The sequence below is a fragment of the Dysidea avara genome, chromosome 12, assembly GCF_963678975.1.
Source record: "Dysidea avara chromosome 12, odDysAvar1.4, whole genome shotgun sequence".
Classification (NCBI taxonomy): Eukaryota; Metazoa; Porifera; class Demospongiae; order Dictyoceratida; family Dysideidae; genus Dysidea; species Dysidea avara.
Window position 1 is genome coordinate 15,984,212 of NC_089283.1, and position 21,102 is coordinate 16,005,313.

At 36.8% G+C, this 21,102-nt stretch overlaps 1 protein-coding gene across 1 annotated transcript in view; it reads right to left on the reverse strand.

Annotated features, from left to right (window-relative positions):
• LOC136241680 (roundabout homolog 1-like) overlaps nucleotides 1–21,102 on the reverse strand; it is a 302,043-nt gene that overhangs the window by 165,504 nt on the left and 115,437 nt on the right. Inside the window, exons 5-9 of the mRNA XM_066032935.1 lie at nucleotides 19,351–19,611; nucleotides 17,049–17,321; nucleotides 12,436–12,729; nucleotides 9,862–10,134; nucleotides 2,577–2,870 (exon numbers count right to left, since the gene is read on the reverse strand). Of these exons, the coding sequence (XP_065889007.1) occupies nucleotides 2,577–2,870; nucleotides 9,862–10,134; nucleotides 12,436–12,729; nucleotides 17,049–17,321; nucleotides 19,351–19,611 (1,395 nt within the window). The remainder of the gene's footprint in view (nucleotides 1–2,576; nucleotides 2,871–9,861; nucleotides 10,135–12,435; nucleotides 12,730–17,048; nucleotides 17,322–19,350; nucleotides 19,612–21,102) is intronic.

Consider the following 21,102-nt stretch of genomic DNA (forward strand, 5'->3'; position numbering starts at 1 on the left):
TAGGGATTTCAGCTACAAACAAATCACCCTGTAGAGAGTTCAGCTACAAAGAAATCATCATGTAGAGAGTTCAGCTGCAAACAAATCATCCTGTAGAGAGTTCAGCTATGAAAAGATCACCCTGTAGAGAGTTCAGCTAGAAGAAGTCACTTATTAGAGAGTTTAGCTACAAAGCAACCACCATGTAGAGAGTTCAGCTGCAAACACATCACCCTGTAGAGAATTCAGCTACAAACAAATCGCCCTGTAGAGAGACCAGCTAGAAACAAGTCACCCTGTAGACAGATCAGCTAGAAGAAGTTACCTTGTAGAGAGTTCATCAGCTGCAAATAAATCACCCTGTAGAGAATTCAACTACAAACAGATAACCCTGCAGAGAGTTCAGCTAGAGTCAAATCACCCTGTAGAGAGAATCCTGTAAAGAGTTCATCAACATACAAGCAGATCACCCTGTAGAGAGTTCAGCTACATTTCAAGTCACCCAGTAGAGAAATCAGCTGCAAATTATCCTGTGGGGATTAATTGACATGTAATAAATATATGCTCTCTTTTTATATTATGAACTCTTGATATATGCATTATATATATAATTTGTACATTTACTGATAAAATCAGAATGAGTTAAAGTATTTATAAATCTGCTTCATCTTTTTCTTTTTCCTGTGGTAAAGAAAAATATATAGGTTAAAAAGCCCCAAAGCTGGCCATAGGCCGGCTTTGGGGGTATACAAATACAAAAAGAAGTGAAATCTAATCAAAAACAGCCAAGCTGTAAAAAAAGGAGTGCGGCCCTTGAAAAGGCTATGGTGAAAAAAGATGTGAAATCCAAGGTGGCGGCCAAGAAATGGCTGTGATGGTAGGTTAATGGTAAAAATTTTAATAACGACAATTCAGGTGAATTTTGTGCCAATTGACCAAGCGGCACCAAATTCACCTGAATTGTCATTATTAAAATTTTTACCATTAACCTACCATCACAGCCATTTCTTGGCCGCCATCTTGGATTTCACATCTTTTTTCACCATAGCCTTTTCAAGGGCCGCACTCCTTTTTTTACAGCTTGGCTGTTTTTGATTAGATAAACTTTATACTTCTGAATTTACAGTGATAATTAGTAGGGTTACAAACCCTTGGCATTAAGAAGTGTTATATCCCTACTGTGTTCAAGATACCATAATGGAAATGCACAGTAGGGATATAACACTTCATTTTTTTACTGTGATTTAATATTGTGCACTACTCCAGCTTGTTTCAGTACTTTTTATCAATGTGCTACGGTTCCTACTCTAGTTAACTTTTTGTAAAATAAAATTATTATAACTGGTGAACCCATGCATACTGCATCAAAAGAATGAAATGGCATTGCACGCCCCAGCTATCTTTTATCATCTTAAAAGTGAGGTATCCATTATTATTATTAGTACTTTACAGTGACCAGCACTGAGGGTCTGACAGCAAAATGTGCAGCAGCCTTTGGATTACCTAACCTAACAAGAACTGGAGACTTTAAATAATTACTTAATCTAGCTAACAATAAGGTGAAACAGAAAAGGACCAAAGAAAGGAAAAAAACCCTCCTACCCCAGGATTCGAACTGCAGGCGACCCAATGTCTAGTCGAGAGCCACACTCAGTCAGCTATGTTCAACCTGTTACACAGCATTATGCTTCATTGTCAGCTATGTTCAACCTGTTACACAGCATTACGAATCAAGAGCTCTTCGAAAAGCACCTCTGCAATCAAAGTAACCCCTATGAAAATGCAGACGATTTCCGTTACGAAGAGAAGCCATCATGTGCTAGTGCCAAATCAACTCCTTTCGCTGTCAACAAAGATGAATGGGACACAAAGGAGGATATTGGTAAATTCATGAAAATGCATTGTATGTACTGCGGTATGCCAAAAGGCACATGTCCGGCTGAAGCGATGTCAAACAGTGAAAAAATCAAGACCTTAGCCTTAGCTGTTATCAAGGTACGCTTGTCTGAAGGCATCAGTCAGTCAGTTATATACTCAGTCAGTCAGTCAGTAGATATTTAATATTTTTAAAATTCCATAGCAACTTGTTGAAACTATTTTGGGTCGATCTGAAGGCTTGTTTGGGCTTAGTTTTACTGACATAACCAATACTGCTTCATCATTGTCAGGGAAAAGTGAGGCTGGTTTTTGGGTGCTTTTTTCATGTGAAACCTTTGTGGTCCCTACTACCCAGTACTATCGTACTACTGTATGATACTATTTTACTGTATGATAACCATTATTGATTAACATTTAGGACTTAAAGGGAACCAAGCATAATTATAATTGAAAACAGTATCCATGAAATCACAAATCTAGTAAACTTTGACGTTCAAATCTTTCAGTGGTTGGGTGCTGCACTCCTAGACTTACCAAATTTGGAAACCACCCTCGATATACCCCTGCTTGATGCTAAATAGACTGCGGCATTTTAGTTTCATGCTAAAACATACGGCAAAGTACATAGAAGGGTGTGGCTTTTGCTGAGTAACAACTTTGCAAAAATGAAAAACAATGCATATGCCAATGCAATCATTACAATATAATAGTAAACTTACTAGACTTCAGCACTAATGTTGCTGCTTCAGCATCGGTGTCAAATATGTTTACTGCAATACAGGAATAAGTTCCAAAGTTATCTTTTGTTACACCCAATAGATCTAATCCACCCATAACATTTTCACTGTCTTTGTTATTTCTGGTGCTGTTGAGTGCAGTAACTTCATTGTCATTATTTGTAAATGTCCACAAAATAGTTGGTGGAGGAATACCACTAGCTGAACAATTAAAATTAGCAACTGTTCCCTGCAGTTCTGATATGGACTGAGGTCCTTGTAATATCTTTGGAACCACTAGTCAACAATAATGTATGTTAGATGCTGTATAGGCTATATAATATAAAGGTTCGGTATTATATTAAGTATCATCAAGAAAAGTCACATGTGACTAGTTGTTCAAAAATCACTATGTTTCAAAAGTTTTATGTTTTATTGAAATACATTGGATAAAATGTGACTGGGCCTACGAAAATAAGGCATGTGGGAACCAAATACACTCTGTCACACAACAGGGAATATCTCAGTACAGGAATAGAATATTTGCACTCTGCAACTTTAAGTATGAATAGGCCCCGGCCTATTATGCTCAAAAATTTGCCCATTATGCTTTTGAGCACTGCTCAAAAGTATAGCCCATTATGCTCAAAATTATGCTCATCATTTCTTATTATGCTACATTACAAGTACAGTACATAACATTCATGTATATTGTTTTAGTATAATTACTGATTGTTTTTTACATGCACTGATAGTGTCACTAATAGTTATATTGCAGCATGAGGGATGCTTCAATATAATCTTGAAGGGAACTCTCTTGCTGTGCATTGAAAGTGTTTGTTAAAATTGAGAATACTCTTTCAACAGCACCTGATGAAGGCTGTATAAGAGCAACCATCATTGCAGCGGATGACCAGTGCGGTAACTCCTGTGAATGTTCAGCCCACCAGGACATGACATCTACTTCTGGCGATGTATCTGCAGATACCGCAATGTACTGCGGGAGTTCAGACTTGAGATTGTCTAATGTTGTTTTGTTGTTCAAAAAGGTTATTTCTGATAATGAATTAACAATGCTAACATCTGGTGCCACTTCTTTCACTTTTGATGGAGCAAAGACTCGTGCAGCTTTAAAAATTGATAGACTCTTAGACAGTTCATTTGAAAATTTAGATTTAAAATACTTCACAACAGGTGTAACCCTATCTTTCCCATACTTCATAAACCTGTCAAGCAAGGAATGCACACTGCCTGTCAACCTTTTTGCCACAGCAGAGAGATTGGGATAGTGCTGTAATTCTATAGCACTAAGCAGTTTGGTATATATTTCATAGCATTTGAATGCCAAAGCCCCGTCTCCCTCTAGGCTATACGTAGCCTTGACAAATGGTTCACCTGCATCAATAACTACTGCTAGTTCAAGCTGCAGATACTCATGCTTTTGCCTGTCAGAAAACAACTGCAGTAATTTGACTGTAGTTGCAGGTGATGCTTCTGTATTTCGTAAAAATGAGACAATATCACCGAAATATTTGAAAACTTGGTGCAGCACTTCCCATTTGCTCCACCACCTTGTGCAACTATGAGACTTAATTGAAATCCCAGTTGTTGTCCGCCAGTCAACTTTTGCCCGTGAACTGTGAGCAAACAAACTGACCCACAGTCGAAAAAATTCATCAAGTACTGGAACATCAAACTTATCTCCTGCCAAATCAATGGTATGAGAGTAGCATCCTATATCAACAAGTGAGGGAAAGACTACGTTTATTGTTCTCATGGCTGCACCATTAACAGATGCGCGGTCATGCATGCATGCCAAGAGCTGATCTGACTTTACTCCATACGTAACTTGTAAAATACTAATAACCTCACGAGCTAGTTCCTCACCATTCATTGGCTTTGCAAGTATTTGTAGCTTTACCAACCTTTGCACAATTTTGTCTGCTAAAATAAACCGTAGTACAATAGCAAAAGCCTCCCCAAGCCTGGTAGTGCCATCAAAAATTATGGAAACAAATTTCCCTGAAAGCTCTTCCTTGATCTTATTCCCTTCATTAGTACGAACAAATGGTATTAGGTCACGCATACCTCTTTCATCTGTCAGCCTGTATCCACCAATCTCCAAAACTTCTTTCAGTCCGCCAACCTTTTGAAGTGGTATTCCTGATTTCAAAAAAGCTGTCACTACTTTTATTCTGTACAGTTTGTGCGATTCAGATAGAGTTTCACCTCTAGGATGAGTTTCACTTTCATATGCTTGCAACTGCTGGGCTAAAGTTTTGTCACCGCATACTCTCTTGGCTTCTTTCTCCTTGTTCACTTTGTGCTTATTGGAATCAATGTGATGCTTTATACTGCTAAGCTTCATTGACACCTCCTCTCTACAACATCCACAAAAGAGCTTTCCACCAGACACAGTCAAGTACTCTTTCGGGAATCGATTGCACCTATCTCTTGGGGTCACTGATTTCATTGAAGTTGATGCAGATGAACCAGTGCCAGTAGATACTTTTCTTTTCTTTCCCTTAGGTGGATTATTGCAAATTGCTCTTTTTCGACTTAAATCTGATGTTTTAGCTTGCTGTAATACTGAGAGAAGAGATGATGGAGCTCTCTTTAAAGCGTTATCAGTAGCAGAGGTACTCCTACTTTCCCCATGACATTCACTTAGCGATGTTGTCTTAGACGTCCCCGAGGTAGAAGATATTAAACTAACTGTATCATGATCATCGACATCACTGTCCTGTTCATCACTCGATGCAGACGACGCTTCACTGAGTTGTGCTAGTACACCTTCACCAGCTGCCATGGCACTTTATTTATAGCGCCACTCTGTAATAATTATAGTTATTAGTATTAAGGCGCTACTTAATGGCTGGATCTTCTAGAAGAGTGTTCGAGAGATCGTTGTTTGCAGGAACTCGAGCTGGAACTCAAAGAATGATGGAATGGCCTAGGTTTGGTAAAATTAAACAACAATATGCTTGTGTATTTTGCCTATTATGCCAGCATTATGCTCGATGCTTTTGCCTGCCTATTATGCTTTAAATTATGCCGGCATAATCGGCCGGGGCCTAAGTATGAAGCGCTTTGATTGTTTAATACATGCTGAAATTTTCAAGGCCATAGCATGATGGTACAAAAAGGTATGAGTGATGGAAACTTTTAAAAGTAGACAAATTTTATATGTCCACATGCCCTATTTTGAAAGGGTCAGATCCTACACAAAATGATATCATGTTAATTTTTTTTCATCAGTGTACATACAGAAAAAGAAGTGTCAAGTTGATGAAGCTCCTATGTGTAACATTTTTCCTCATAAGAAATGCCGATATGCTGGCAGCACACTGTTTTTTCACTTGCATACAACAAACATGTACAGAATAATTATATTGATGGCACAGCAATAACATAAAATCCTTCATTAGTAGAGTGGTTCTAAAAGTGATCAAAACATTCTAATAGAGCAGTCACTCAGCATTAAAATACTCTAATAGAGTAGTCAAAGATGTTTCATCCCAAATAGAACAGTTGCATGCAAGAGAAAGTATTTAATTCATCTTTTAATAATTTTTGCACAACTACTGGATGCTGTGGTTAGGTTGTACAAAATATTGGGAAATAGACAACCACGGACACAATCTATTGGTACCTAGAATCTAAAGGAGATATCCAATTATTTTAAGCTAACATTTCTAACTTTATCTTTTGTCCTATTACAGTGGATAACTGCAAAACAACAGAGAAATCAATGTAGTTTCTTTCCATGTACAGAAAATTGGAACATACTGTATACTTTGTAAGTAACGGAAGTTTTACTGTAGGTTATTATCATTTCCCAATGACTTCAATGTATTTATGGTCATCCAGTTGGTTGCACAATGGGTAATTAAAACCGATTGCATTCCTAAGGTCTTACATGCAGCTGGACTATTACATGGTAGACATTAATGCACAAGGACAGCTAATACCAAGTAGTGCTACAACTAGAGTACACAGCTAGCTAAGTTGTCTGCACTGAAAGCTAGCTACTCCATTAAAACCATTAACACTGAAAAATCAACTATTAAACTTTACAAAGTATTCTGATAAACATTACAGTTCCTGCAGTGTGGAATGTTATACCTGCAGTCTCAGGATAAAAATTACATGCTGCATGGGACAGCTGCAGCATGCTTGTCAAGTTGGTCCTCTATAAAGGAGGCTAAGGACACTATGAACAGTCATTGAGCCTCCTAATGAAGCCACTCCAGCCTGATGAGCTAGCAAATTACTGCATGGTATCATGTGACCTTTACCCTGAGGCTGTAAGTACAACTTACCACATCTAAATACAGTCTAGGCACTGTCAGGTAACTATATAGCTAGAATACTTTGTAAAATGTTTTTGGTTTCAAGGGAGTAGATATCTTTCACTGTTGACAACTTATATAATTAATCTATAGTCCATCAAGTAAACATAGATTTTCATCACCTTTCAATTCGGGTCCCTATGTGGAATAATTAACAAAACATTTTTGACTGTTCTATTAGAGTATTTTAATGCAGGTAACTGCTCCATTAGAGTGTTTAAATCATTTTAGCAGAAGGGTACAACAAAGCATTGTGCTGCAAAATCCACCCTGAATACTGACATGATGACTTGTATCAGGAATTTTTCTGTTGGTAATTCTCAATCCAATTTTCCATTCCTGTTTTCCTGGTACTCTACTTGCCCACATTTTGTAGCCAACATTATTTGGTAGAGGAAGTGGAGCATTCATAAGTGTTTGGTGTTTAATTGTTTGTAATAAACACTTCTTTATTATCATAATTAAACACCTTACTGGACTGTATGGTAACTATTGCAAACAGTTCTAGCAAACTTTTTGAAGCATGGCTTCACTGGGATATAGCATAATTTCGAATTGAACATTATCCTACACTACTATTAATATGGTTTTATGCCATTACAAGTACTATGTACATACAGCATGGATCCCTACTTCTGACTTTAACAATACTTCAATACAGCACTTGGCATTACTGATGTTATAATAATTATTATAGCAACTGAATATTGGAAAATCTCTTGTATGGGAGCATTGCTGATTCACAGAAAGTAGTGTAACTCACCAGCCCTGGCAACTACAGATTAAGAATTTTCACCAATGATGGAACTCTTTATGACCTTATAGATTATGAATCCAGTAACATAGTTACTCATCAAACGTGTTGCTGTATCACAAGTCCTCAAAAGGTGGGTGTGGTGGGCTGGGCAACAGATAGACTTCAAAATGGATAAGGGTGGTAATAAAAGGCACCATGCCACAAAACAGTCTGTCAGTGGTAGTTCATTGGGTGAAATCTCACCAGACACAACTGGAGTGGTCATGCAGCACCAGAAAACTGTATAGACCCAAAGAGTAGAAGACAAGTTTAGTGTGGAAATTGTTAGTCTGACAGTTAGAAGAATTATTAGTTTGATAGTGCAGTATGTTTTTTCTGGTGGTTATCTCATCATAAGCAAATGTGCCATATGATTGATTTCACAAAATTCAGTTGCATAAAGGATAAGATTGATCTCATATGAGCTCACATGATCCAGAGAGAAGGCTGAAGATATGCATTTGTTACTCTGACGTTCCTGAGGACCAGCAAATGTTTAATGGAGCTTTATGAGATGCCATGCAAGTTGGGAGTTATCATATGATTGAAGACTGATGGTTGCATGTGATTGAAAATCACCCTGTGCATTTTTGACTCACAAAAAATAATTATAAGGTTTGCAACTCATTAGCCCTGGAAGTCACACATATAGAATCCATAGAGCTGTCATGACTTTCAAGAGTATCTAGTGGCCAAGAAAATCTTTTTGGAGTTTTGACACTTTTGATCATAAGTCAGGAATGGATCCAAGGCTGTTCACAGCGAGCAAGCGCACACTCCACATTTAAATAACTCTGGACACAAGGGGAAAGTACCTACTCCCCACCAGTACCCATTCTCAAGCCTGATATTTCATGAAGATAAAGATACTCTAATAGAACAGTCATCACATACAATGTATAGAGAATCCTCCAAGTGTTCCCAGTAGGTTAAATGTGCCCATGGCATATGCATGGTGCTAGGCATGCGTTTATTATGCCGGAATAATTTCGGGAATAATAGGTACTGAAAAGCATTGGGGAATATTCCGGAATAATCGGATGAATTCTAAGAATAATTGGTACAAAATTATAAGTTTTTGTTGTGGTGCAGTGTACCAAAACAGTGCAAGCATAAAATTGGCGAAAACGATCGAGATACTCTAATAGAGCAGTCACTTACTCTAATAGAGCAGTCAACTTTGAGTCCATAATTCTAATAGAGCAGTCACTTGTTTAAAAACCCTAACAAAATTACTAATTTGGCACACATATTTGGGAATAATTTGAGAATAATAGGTAGACTCAGGAATAAATTTGAGCATAATAGGTGAATAAAAAAAGAAGTGCCAGAAAGAATAATAGGAAGATTTTGGAACATAATAGACTTAAGCCTACATGGTGCTGACAATGCTAATTTTACACTAAGCCCTTTGGATATTAGCACAACACACTTTAGGGTCATACACACCCTAATCTACTTATGAAAATCACAACTGAGTGTGAAATGTGAAATATTTGAACTATTAATAACCACCCTTACACTGCACTCGTGTTTAATCAAAGACCAATCAGAAATTATAGTTTACTATAGTACTAATTTAGGTATTTGTATACAAAAACTACATTGTACAAAATTTTCAGTGTAAACATCTAGCTTCTGGGGAGCACAATCCCCCAGGCCCCCCACTCATACGTACCTACTGCCATGGTGCATTCAATCTTTCCAAACCTTGGGATTTTCCCTTGCAGGTGTTTTTGTATCATTTATTTAGTCAACAAAAGGGTGGGGTGGTGGTGGTGGTGGTGTGGGCAACAGATATTGACTTAAAAATGGACGTAATTGAGGCACCAGGCCACAAAACAGTCTTTCAGTGGCAGTTCATGAGGTGAAGTCTCACAAAAGAGATGCATTCATCTCCCTGCTCATCTGTCCTGAGTGTTTGACCTCTCTCCAGAATTCACAGAGATATAGACCTGTCTGGCATGGTTATACAGAAAGCCATCTGCCAAAAGCAGAATAGTTGAAGGTACGGGAATTGATAGCCTGATAGTGCAACATCTTCATGCTAGTGTTATCTTATTTTATGCTTTTGTGCTCATGTGGTTGATTTTGCAAAATATAGTCACATACACTGTCAACAAAGACACCAACAACTTACTTCCCAGAACTGCTGTTCCACTGTCAATACCAAGCTCGTTAACAGCAGTACAAGTGTAGTTCATAAAATCATCTCTTTGCAAAACTGATAACGTTAAATTTGACTGTATTGTAATATTACCAAGAGTCATATTCGAAGTGGCTGCAATACTGTCATTATTATCACTACTCCATGTTATGTTAGGTAGTGGTATACCAGTAGCAGTACAAGTGAATGTCACACTACCTTTTAATGTGTCTGCAATGTTGACAGGAGCTTCTGTGATAGTTGGCCCTACAATGTACACTTTATAACATATGTAGTTATTTCAGTATTGTACACATTGTTAGCATTTCTATAATGCATTTTAGCACTAGCCTTTGGGTATAAACCATTTTTGTGAGTATTATACTGTATTTGCGACTGGATTTAATAAAACCAGGCTTCCACACACATCCAGATTTGTGACTTTAAAGGATTATAACTCAAAGTAAAGGTTCCTATCACTTTCAAATTTTGACCTGTTATCGCATATTGCAATGAAAGAATTGTGTGAAATTTTTAGGCCAATAGCATATGCTACAAGCAAAGAATTGGATGTGTATGGAGGCCTGGTTTTGTCAAAATTCACATTTTACTACTGTGCATTTAATGATAGATATACAAATACATACCATATATCTTTGTATAAAAGCTGCATTCAAATAAATTCCTGTTTTGATTACAAGTCAGAAGGCTTCCAGCACAATTGGAAAATAAACACCTCATCTTAAATAGAAGCCCGGGCTATTAATAGAGTTTACTGTTAGTGGTTTTAATACTTTCCCATGCTGTTATTTCAAACTTATTAACATTAAGTTCAGAGCCATCTGAGGGATGAAGATGCTATGAGTGATCGTGTCAGTAGTCTGTGCGAGTCCACTTGTATGTAGATATGTACCAAACAATTGTTTTCCTATCCTGTTAGGCCTTGACTATATGTAGTTAATACACTGTACAAAGGTCCTCTAAGCTTATCGTTATTATTTATTTAATTTATTTATTCATTTATTAAGGCTTTACAGTACAAGTGCTGAAGGTCTGTAGGACACATGGTTCTACAGCCTGTATAAGATTTTATATAAAGTGAGTTTGAAAAGGTGGAAAATCCATGGCTGGACCTAGGCAGCCTTGATCCTGCTGCCATCCAATTTGGTGTTCTGCCATTACTCAAATTCGATTAATCACTTGGCATCACTTAGACCTATAAATACCTGGTCTCACACTATTCGTTTACAGGCCAGGTCAAAAATGCGGAAAGGAAATAAAAGCCCAGGCTTTTAATATATGTACCTGGAATCAATGTGGCTAGATGGATTAATATAGTATGTATGTATATTGAATGTGCACTTGCTTCATACAAGTTGTATCCATAATAGTATGTTGAGCTGAACCCTGAGAAAGCAGTTTAAAAAGAAAAGTAGATCTTTTCTCAAGAGATATAACATTTCAGCCAACTAGATGAGTAGTGGTGACAGAAAAGGTGTTAAGAGAGCAGACATGTGTAGTTTGGCTATATACATTACAAGCTCGGAAAAAGGTTGTAACAAAGTGTGCCCTTTTATGGCTTTTCCATAGGTGAAAATTTTAATTGGTAATAAGTCAGATATTTGAATAAATAAAAAGATTTTCAGTGGGTCAAGCATAACTACCAATGAAACCAAATTCAACCAAATTTCAAGAGCTTGTGTAATTCCATCAAATGTATTTGAAGGGTCTGCTCAACATGTACACATGTACATACTATTAGAACAGAGTTGAAACCGAGTCAGGGTGCTAACCCTATTTGACCCACTGACCCTAATAGTGTAGCTTAAAAGGCAAGACATAATTAACTGCTCTAAATGGTTTAATAGAGTAAATTGCGATACTCTTTATTCAAACTTGTAAATTATATCAAACCAGCTGCCTTCATATAACTACTTCACTGATTGTGTAAAGCTTTAATCTTGCATTTTTTATGAGACGATACTGTTTAGGTGTTTGTGCACACTGCCCGGCTATATACTGTATTTAGGGATCCAAGTAATAAAAAGTAGTGAACAAGACAATGAATGATATTATATTAACGTAGATCTTATTCTTACCAAATATCACAAAGACAGTGTACTCATCAGTCCCAAATTTATTCTCAAGCGCACATTGATACCATCCTTGTTGGCTGGCATCAGTGAACATCATAGTGTGTATACCATTATTTTTTGTACCAATCACTGTCTCATAAAATCATTATTGATTAACATTTAGGACTTAAAGGGAACCAAGCATAATTATAATTGAAAACAGTATCCATGAAATCACAAATCTAGTAAACTTTGACGTTCAAATCTTTCAGTGGCTGGGTGCTGCACTCCTAGACTTACCAAATTTGGAAACCACCCTGGATATACCCCTGCTTGATGTTAAATATGCTTTGTGGAATTTTAGTATTCATGCTAAAGCATAAGGCAAAGTACATAGAAGGGTGTGGCTTTTGCTGAGTAACCATTGTGCAAAAATGAAAAACAATGTATATATATGCCAATGCAATCATTACAATTATAATAGTAAACTTACTAGACTTCAGCACTAATGTTGCTGCTTCAGCATCAGTGTCAAATATGTTTACTGCAACACAGGAAAAAGTTCCAAAGTCATCTTTTGTTACACCCAATAGATCTAATTCACCCATAACATTTTCACTGTCTTTGTAATTTCTGGTGCTGCTGAGTGTAGTAACTTCATTGTCATTATTTGTAAATGTCCACAAAATAGTTGGTGGAGGAATACCACTAGCTGAACAATTAAAAGTAGCATCTGTTCCCTGCAGTTCTGATATGGACTGAGGTCCTTGTAATATCTTTGGAATCACTAGTCAACAATAATGTATGTTAGATGCTGTATATAGCTACATAATATAAAGGTTCGGTATTATATTAAGTAGCATCAAGAAAAGTCACATGTGACTAGTTGTTCAAAAATCACTACGTTTCAAAAGTTTTATGTTTTATTGAAATACATTGGATAAAATGTGACTGGGCCTACGAAAATAAGGCATGTGGGAACCAACTACACTCTGTCACACAACAGGGCATACCTCAGTACAGGAATAGAATATTTGCACTCTGCAACTTTAAGTATATATGAAGCAATTTGATTGTTTAATACATGCTGAAATTTTCAAGGCCATAGCATGATGGTACAAAAAGTTATGAGTGATGGAAACGTTTAAAAGTAGACAAATTTTATATGCCCACATGCCCTATTTTGGAAGGGTCAGATCCTACACAAAATGATATCATGTGAATTTTTTTTCATCAGTGTACATACAGAAAAAGAAGTGTCAAGTTGATGAAGCTCCTATGTGTAACATTTTTCCTCATAAGAAACACCGATATGCTGGCAGCACACTGTTTTTTTTTACTTGTGTACAACAAACGTGTGCACAATAATTATATTGATGGCACAGCAATTACATAAAATCCTTCATTAGTAGAGTGGTTCTAATAGTGATCAAAACATTCTAATAGAGCAGCCACTTAGCATTAAAATACTCTAATAGAGCAGTCAAGAATGTTTCATCTCAAATAGAACAGTTGCATGCAAGAGAAAGTATTTAATTCATCTTTTAATAATTTTTGCACAACTACTGGATGCTGTGGTTAGGTTGTACAAAAACTATTGGGAAATAGACAACCACAGACACAATCTATTGGTACCTAGAATCTAAAGGAGATATCCAAGTATTTTAAGCTAACATTTCTAACTTCATCTTTTGTCCTATTACAGTGGATAACTGCAAAACAACAAAGAAATCAATGTAGTTTCTTTCCATGTACAGAAAATTGGAACATACTGTATACTTTGTAAGTAACGGAAGTTTTACTGTAGGTTATTATCATTTCCCAATGACTTCAATGTATTTATGGTCATCCAGTAGTTGCACAATGAGCAATTAAAACTGATTGCATTCCTAAAGCCTTACATGCAGCTGGACTATTACCATTGACATGGTAGACATTAATGCATAAGGACAGCTAATACCAAGTAGTACTACAACTAGAGTACACAGCTAGCTAAGTTGTCTGCACTGAAAGCTAGCTACTCCATTAAAACCATTAACACTGAAAATCAACTATTAAACTTTACAATGTATTCTGATAAACATTACAGTTCCTGCAGTGTGGAATGTTATACCTGCAGTCTCAGGATAAAAATTACATGCTGCATGGGACAGCTGCAGCATGCTTGTCAAGTTGGTCCTCTATAAAGGAGGCTAAGGACACTATGAACAGTCATTGAGCCTCCTAATGAAGCCACTCCAGCCTGATGAGCTAGCAAATTACTGCATGGTATCATGTGACCTTTACACTGAGGCTGTAAGTACAACTTACCACATCTAAATACAGTCTAGGCAATGTCAGGTAACTATATAACTAGAATACTTTGTAAAATGTTTTTGGTTTCAAGGGAGTAGCTAGCTTTCACTGTTGACAACTTATATAATTAATCTATAGTCCATCAAGTAAACATAGACTTTCATCACCTTTCAATGCAGGTCCCTATAATTATGGAATAATTAACAAAACATTCTTGACTGTTCTATTAGAGTATTTTAATGCAGGTAACTGCTCCATTAGAGTGTTTAAATTATTTTAGCAGAAGGGTACAACAAAGAATTTTGCTGCAAACTCCACCCTGAATACTGATGATAGCTTGTATCAGGAATTTTTCTGTTGGTCATTCTCATTCCAATTTTCCATTCCTGTTTTCCTGTTACCCACATTTTATAGCCAACATTGTTTGCAGAGGAAGTGGAGCATTCATAAGTGTTTGGTGTTTAATTGTTTGTAATAAACACTTCTTTATTATCATAATTAAACACCTTACTGGACTGTATGGTAGCTATTGTAAACAGTTCTAGCAAACTTTTTGAAGCATGGCTTCACTGGGATATAGCATAATTTCGAATTGAACATTATCCTACACTACTATTAATATGGTTTTGTGCCATTACAAGTACTATGTATATACAGCATGGATCCCTACTTCTGACTTCAACAATACTTCAATACAGCACTTGGCAATACCGATGTCATAATAATTATTATAGCAACTGAATATTGGAAAATCTCTTGCATGGGAGCATTGCTGATTCACAGAAAGTAGTGTAACTCACCAGCCCTGGCAACTACAGATTAAGAATTTTCACCAGTGATGGAACTCTTTATGACCTTATAGATTATGAATCCAGTAACATAGTTACTCATCATTTTAGATCAAAAGTGTTGCTGTATCACAAGTCCTCAAAAGGTGGGTGTGGTGGGGTGGGCAACAGATATAGACTTCAAAATGGATAAGGGTGGTAATCGAAGGCAGCATGCCACAAAACAGTCTGTCAGTGGTAGTTCATTGGGTGAAATCTCACCAGACACAAGTGGAGTGGTCATGCAGCACCAGAAAACTGTATAGATCCAAAGAGTAGAAGACAAGTTTAGTGTGGAAATTGTTAGTCTGATAGTTAGAAGAATTATTAGTTTGATAGTGCAGTATGTTTTTTCTGGTGGTTATCTCATCATAGGCATTTGTGCCATATGATTGATTTCACAAAATTCAGTTGCATAAAGGATAAGATTGATCTCATATGAGCTCACATGATCCAGAGAGAAGGCTGAAGATATGCATTTGTTACTCTGACATTCCTGAGGACCAACAAATGTTTAATGGAGGTTTATGAGATACCAAGCAAGTTGGGAGTTGTCATATGATTGAAGACTGATGGTTGCATGTGATTGAAAATCACCCTGTGCATTTTTGACTCACAAAAAATAATTATAAGGTTTGCAACTCATTAGCCCTGGAAGTCACACATATAGAATCCATAGAGCTGTCATGACTTTCAAGAGTATCTAGTGGCCAAGAAAATCTTTTTAGAGTTTCGACACTTTTGATCATGAGTCAGGAATGGATACAAGGCGGTTCACAGCGAGCAAGCGCACCCTCCACATTTAAATAACTCTGGACACAAAGGTAATGTACCTACTCCCCACCAGTACCCATTCTCAAGCCTGATATTTCATGAAGATCAAGATACTCTAATAGAACAGTCACTACATACAATGTAAATATGTGACCGGATTTGACAAAACCAGGCTTCCACACATTTCTTCAACTTTAACCGCTTGTACCTTGACCTCTCAGTAGGCTATTGACCTACAATTTTGACAAAAGTCTTTCACTGCATTGAATAATAACAGGTCAAACTTTGAAAGTGATAGCTTACTCCTATACTGAGTTATGGTCCTTTAAAGTCACAAATTTGGATGTGTGTGGAAGCCTGGTTTGTCAAATCCGGTCACATATAGAGAATCCTCCAAGTGTTCCCAGTAGGTTAAATGTGTCCATGGCATATGCATGGTGCTGAAAATGCTAATTTTGCACTAAGCCCTTTGGATATTAGCACAACACACTTTAGGGTCATACACACCGTACTATACTTATGAAAATCACCACTGAATGTGAAATGTAAAATATTTGAACTACCAATAACCACCCTTACTCTGCACTCATGTTTAATCAAAGACCAATCAGAAAGTATAGTTTACTATAGTACAATTTAGATATTTGTATACAAAAACTACATTGTACAAAATTTTCAGTGTAAACATCTAGCTTCTGGGGAGCATGCACAATCCCCCAGGCCCCCCACTCATACGTACCTACTGCCATGGTGCATTCCCTCTTTCCAAACCTTGGGATTTGCCCTTGCAGGTGTTTTTGTATCATTTATTTAGTCAACAAAAGGGTGGGGTGGTGGTGGTGGTGGTGGTGGTGGTGTGGGCAACAGATATTGACTTAAAAATGGAAGTAATTGAGGCACCAGGCCACAAAACAGTCTTTCAGAGGCAGTTCATGGGGTGAAGTCTTACAAAAGAGATGCACTCATCTCTCTGCTCACCTGTCCTGAGTGTTTGACCTCTCTCCAGAATTCACAGAGATGTAGACCTCTCTGGCATGGTTATACAGAAAGCCATCTGCCAAAAGCAGAATAGTTGAAGGTACGGGAATTGATAGCCTGATAGTACAACATCTTCCTGCTAGTGTTATCTATTTTATGCTTTTGTGCTCATGTGGTTGATTTTGCAAAATATAGTCACATATACTGTCAAAAAAAGACACCAACAACTTACTTCCCAGAACTGCTGTTCCACTGTCAATACCAAACTCGTTAACAGCAGTACAAGTGTAGTTCATAAAATCATCTCTTTGCAAAACTGATAACGTTAAATTTGACTGTATTGTAATATTACCAAGAGTCATATTCGAAGTGGATGCAATACTGTCATTATTATCACTACTCCATGTTATGTTAGGTAGTGGTATACCGGTAGCAGTACAAGTGAATGTCACACTACCTTCTAATGTGTCTGCAATGTTGACAGGAGCTTCTGTGATAGTTGGCCCTACAATGTACACTTTATAACATATGTAGTTATTTCAGTATTGTACACATTGTTAACATTTCTATAATGCATTTTAGCACTAGCCTTTGGATATAAACCATTTTTGTGAGTATTATACTGTATTTGCGACTGGATTTAATAAAACCAGGCTTCCACACACATCCAGATTTGTGACTTTAAAGGACTATAACTCAATGTAAGTGTATCCTATATCACTTTCAAATTTTGACCTGTTATCGCATATTGCAATGAAAGAATTGTGTAAAATTTTTAGGCAATAGCAAATGCTACAAGCAAAGAATTGGATTTGTACAGAGGACTGGTTTTGTCAAGATTCACATTTTACTACTGTGCACTTAATGATAGATATACAAATACATACCGTATACCTTCGTATAAAAGCTGCATTTAAATAAATTCCTGCTTTGATTACAAGTTAGAAGGCTTCCAGCACAATTGGAAAATAAACACCTCATCTTAATAGAAGCCCGGGCTATTAATAGAGTTTACTGTTAGTGGTTTTAATACTTTCCCATGCTGTTATTTCAAACTTATTAACATTAAGTTCAGGGCCATCTGAGGGAAGAAGGTGCTGTGAGTGATTGTGTCAGTAGTCTGTGCGAGTCCACTTGTATGCAGTTATGTACCAAACAATTGTTTTCCTATCCTATTAGGCCTTGACTACATGTAGTTAATACACTGTACAAAGGTCCTCTAAGCTTATCATTATTATTTATTTGATTTATTTATTCATTTATTAAAGCTTTACAGTACAAGTGCTGAAGGTCTGTAGGACACCTGGTTCTACAGCCTGTATAAGATTTTAAATAAAGTGAGTTTGAAAAGGTGGAAAATCCATGACTGGACCTAGGCAGCCTTGATCCTGCTGCCATCCAATTTGGTGTTCTGCCATTACTCAAATTCGATTAATCACTTGGCATCACTTAGACCTATAAATACTTGGTCTCACACTATTCGTTTACAGGCCAGGTCAAAAATGCGGAAAGGAAAAAAAAATCCCAGGCTTTTAATATATGTACCTGGAATCAATGTGGCTAGATGGATTAATAGTATGTACCAATGTATGTATGTATATTGAATGTACACTTGCTTCATACAAGTTGTATCCACAATAGTATGTTGAGAAAGCAGTTTAAAAAGAAAAGTAGATCTTTTCTCAAGAGAAGTAACATTTCAGCCAACTAGATGAGTAGTAGTGACAGATAAACTGTTAAGGGTGCAGACATGTGTAGTTTAGCTATATACATTACAAGCTCGGTAAAGGTTGTAACAAAGTGTGCACTTTTATGGCTTTTCCGTAGGTAAAATTTTAATTGGTAATAAGTCCGACATTTGAATAAAAAGATCAATACTTGAACCAAATTTCAAGAAATTGTGTAATTCCATCAAATGTTTTTTGGGGGGTCTGCTCAACATGTACACACGTGCATACTACCGTATAGAGGGAAACATTGGTGGGGTAACTTTGGCAATAGCAAGCTAATCGCATTTGGCAAAGTAAACTTTGGTAAATTCAAGCTTAATCTGTAGCTATGAAATGCTAATCTCAGGCGCTACAAGTAATTGGCAGGTTAAACTTTGGCGAATTTGTAGCAAATCACCAAATTCACCAAAGTTTCCCCCCGCCAAAGTTCCCTCTATACGGTATTAGAACAGAGTTGAAACCAAGTCAGGTTGCTAACCCTGTTTGACACAGTGACCCAATTGGTGTAGCTTAGAAGGCAAGACATAATTGACTGTTCAAAATGGTCTAATAGAGTAATTTGCAATACTCCTTGTTCAAACTCATAAATTATATCAAACCAGCTGCCTTGGTTGCCTCAAAGATAACTACATCTCTGACTGTGTAAGCTTTAATCTTGCATTATTTTTATTAGCAGATACTGTTTAAGTGTTTGTGCACACTGCCCAGCTATATACTGTATTTAGGGTTCCAAGTAATAAAAGGTAGTGAACAAGACAATTATAATTATGAATGATGTTATATTAATGTAGATCTTATTCTTACCTAATATATTCACAAACACAGCGTACACATCAGTCCCAAAGCTATTCTCAAGCACACATCGATACCATCCTTCTTGGATAGCAGTGAACACCATTGTGTGTATACCATTATTTTTTGCACCAATCACTGTCTCATAAAACTCATCATTAATGTACCATGTGTAGTTTGGTGGGGGTACAGCATAATACTCAAATGAAATTTTAAATGTTGAACCTTTATGTGCAGTCATGTTTGAAGGGGTTGACAGGACTATGCTGGGAACTACAGAAAAACAAATAAGTATACAGTATACAATAATTATTGGCAATGTATATATATCCACCCCAAAAACACCTTTGCTGTAAAAAAAAGTGCATCCATGAAACTACAAGTACTTGTAAAACAGGTCAGTAATTGTAGAGAAAGACCTCATGAGAGTAAAAACAACTCGCAACTCAAAAAGCTGATATCTGGGGCGACCAAGAATAAACCTTATCATACAACTAACTGCCTTGCATTGGTTTTTGTAAAATAGGTACACTCATCAAAGTGAAAGTAACTCTACTGAGTTACTTTCACTTTGATGGGTGCACTGTAACTGGCAACTGAAACACTGATATCTGAAGCGGTCAAGAATGAATGTTGACATACAATCAATTGCAATTAACAAAACTTTAACATTGAAGCTCTGTACACTATTATAAAATGCGGCCAAATTACCAGTCCGTTAGAGCTAAAAGAAGGATGCAGCTATATACAGTGAATATAGAACACAGCTGAATGATAAAGGTTCATTGTTAAATTTTTGTTAATTGCAATTGATTGTATGTCAACATTCATTCTTGGTCGCTTCAGATATCAGCTGTTTCAGTTGTCAGTTACAGTGCACTCATCAAAGTGAAAGTAACTCACTGAGTTACTTTCACTTTGATGAGTACACCTATTTTACAACCAATACATGGCAGTTAGTTGTAAGATAAGGTTTATTCTTGGCTGCCCCAGATATCAGCTCTTTGAGTTGCCAGTTGTTTTTACTCTCATGAGGTCTTTCTCTACAATTACTGAGCTGTTTTACAAGTACTTTTAGTTTCATGGATGCACCTTTTCTTACAGCAAAGGTGTTTTTGGAGTGGATATCACTCATTTTGCCAGTGATAGGCCCACTGAGGGAACAACAAATTGGTACAAAGGCAGATGATATTTGGAAATGAGCAAGTAAAATGTATAATATTATCTTGGGATGCACCCATTGATTATTTTCATCTTGTTTACAGTGTTATAAAAGGCATGGATAACTACTGACTGTTTTATTACACCAGAAGTATGAATTTGAATATACTGACTTTTTTATTTGAGTAGATCTATATTTATAGTGTGACATTCTTTTACTACAGTATTACAATATCTCATACCTGATTCTTGGCCGCTTCAGATATCAGCTGTTTTGGTTGCCAGTTACTTTTATTTACCTGTTCTACAGCCAAGGTATTCTTTGGTAATCATAGTCAGTTGTAGTAACATTATTTATTCTTGGCCGCTCTAGATATCAGCTCTTTCAGTTACCCATTAATTTCATGGAGTGTTTTTCTACAGCTTATCTGTTTTACATTGGGATACAGATACTTGTAGTTTCTTGGATGCACTTTTTTTTACAGCAAAGGTGTTTTTGAGGGGGATCATACTTACTTGTTACTCCCATTGTGTTTGGATGAATATACATGCCGTGATGTGAGATTTGCTACCATGGCGGGCCACTGGAAAACATTTTCATAG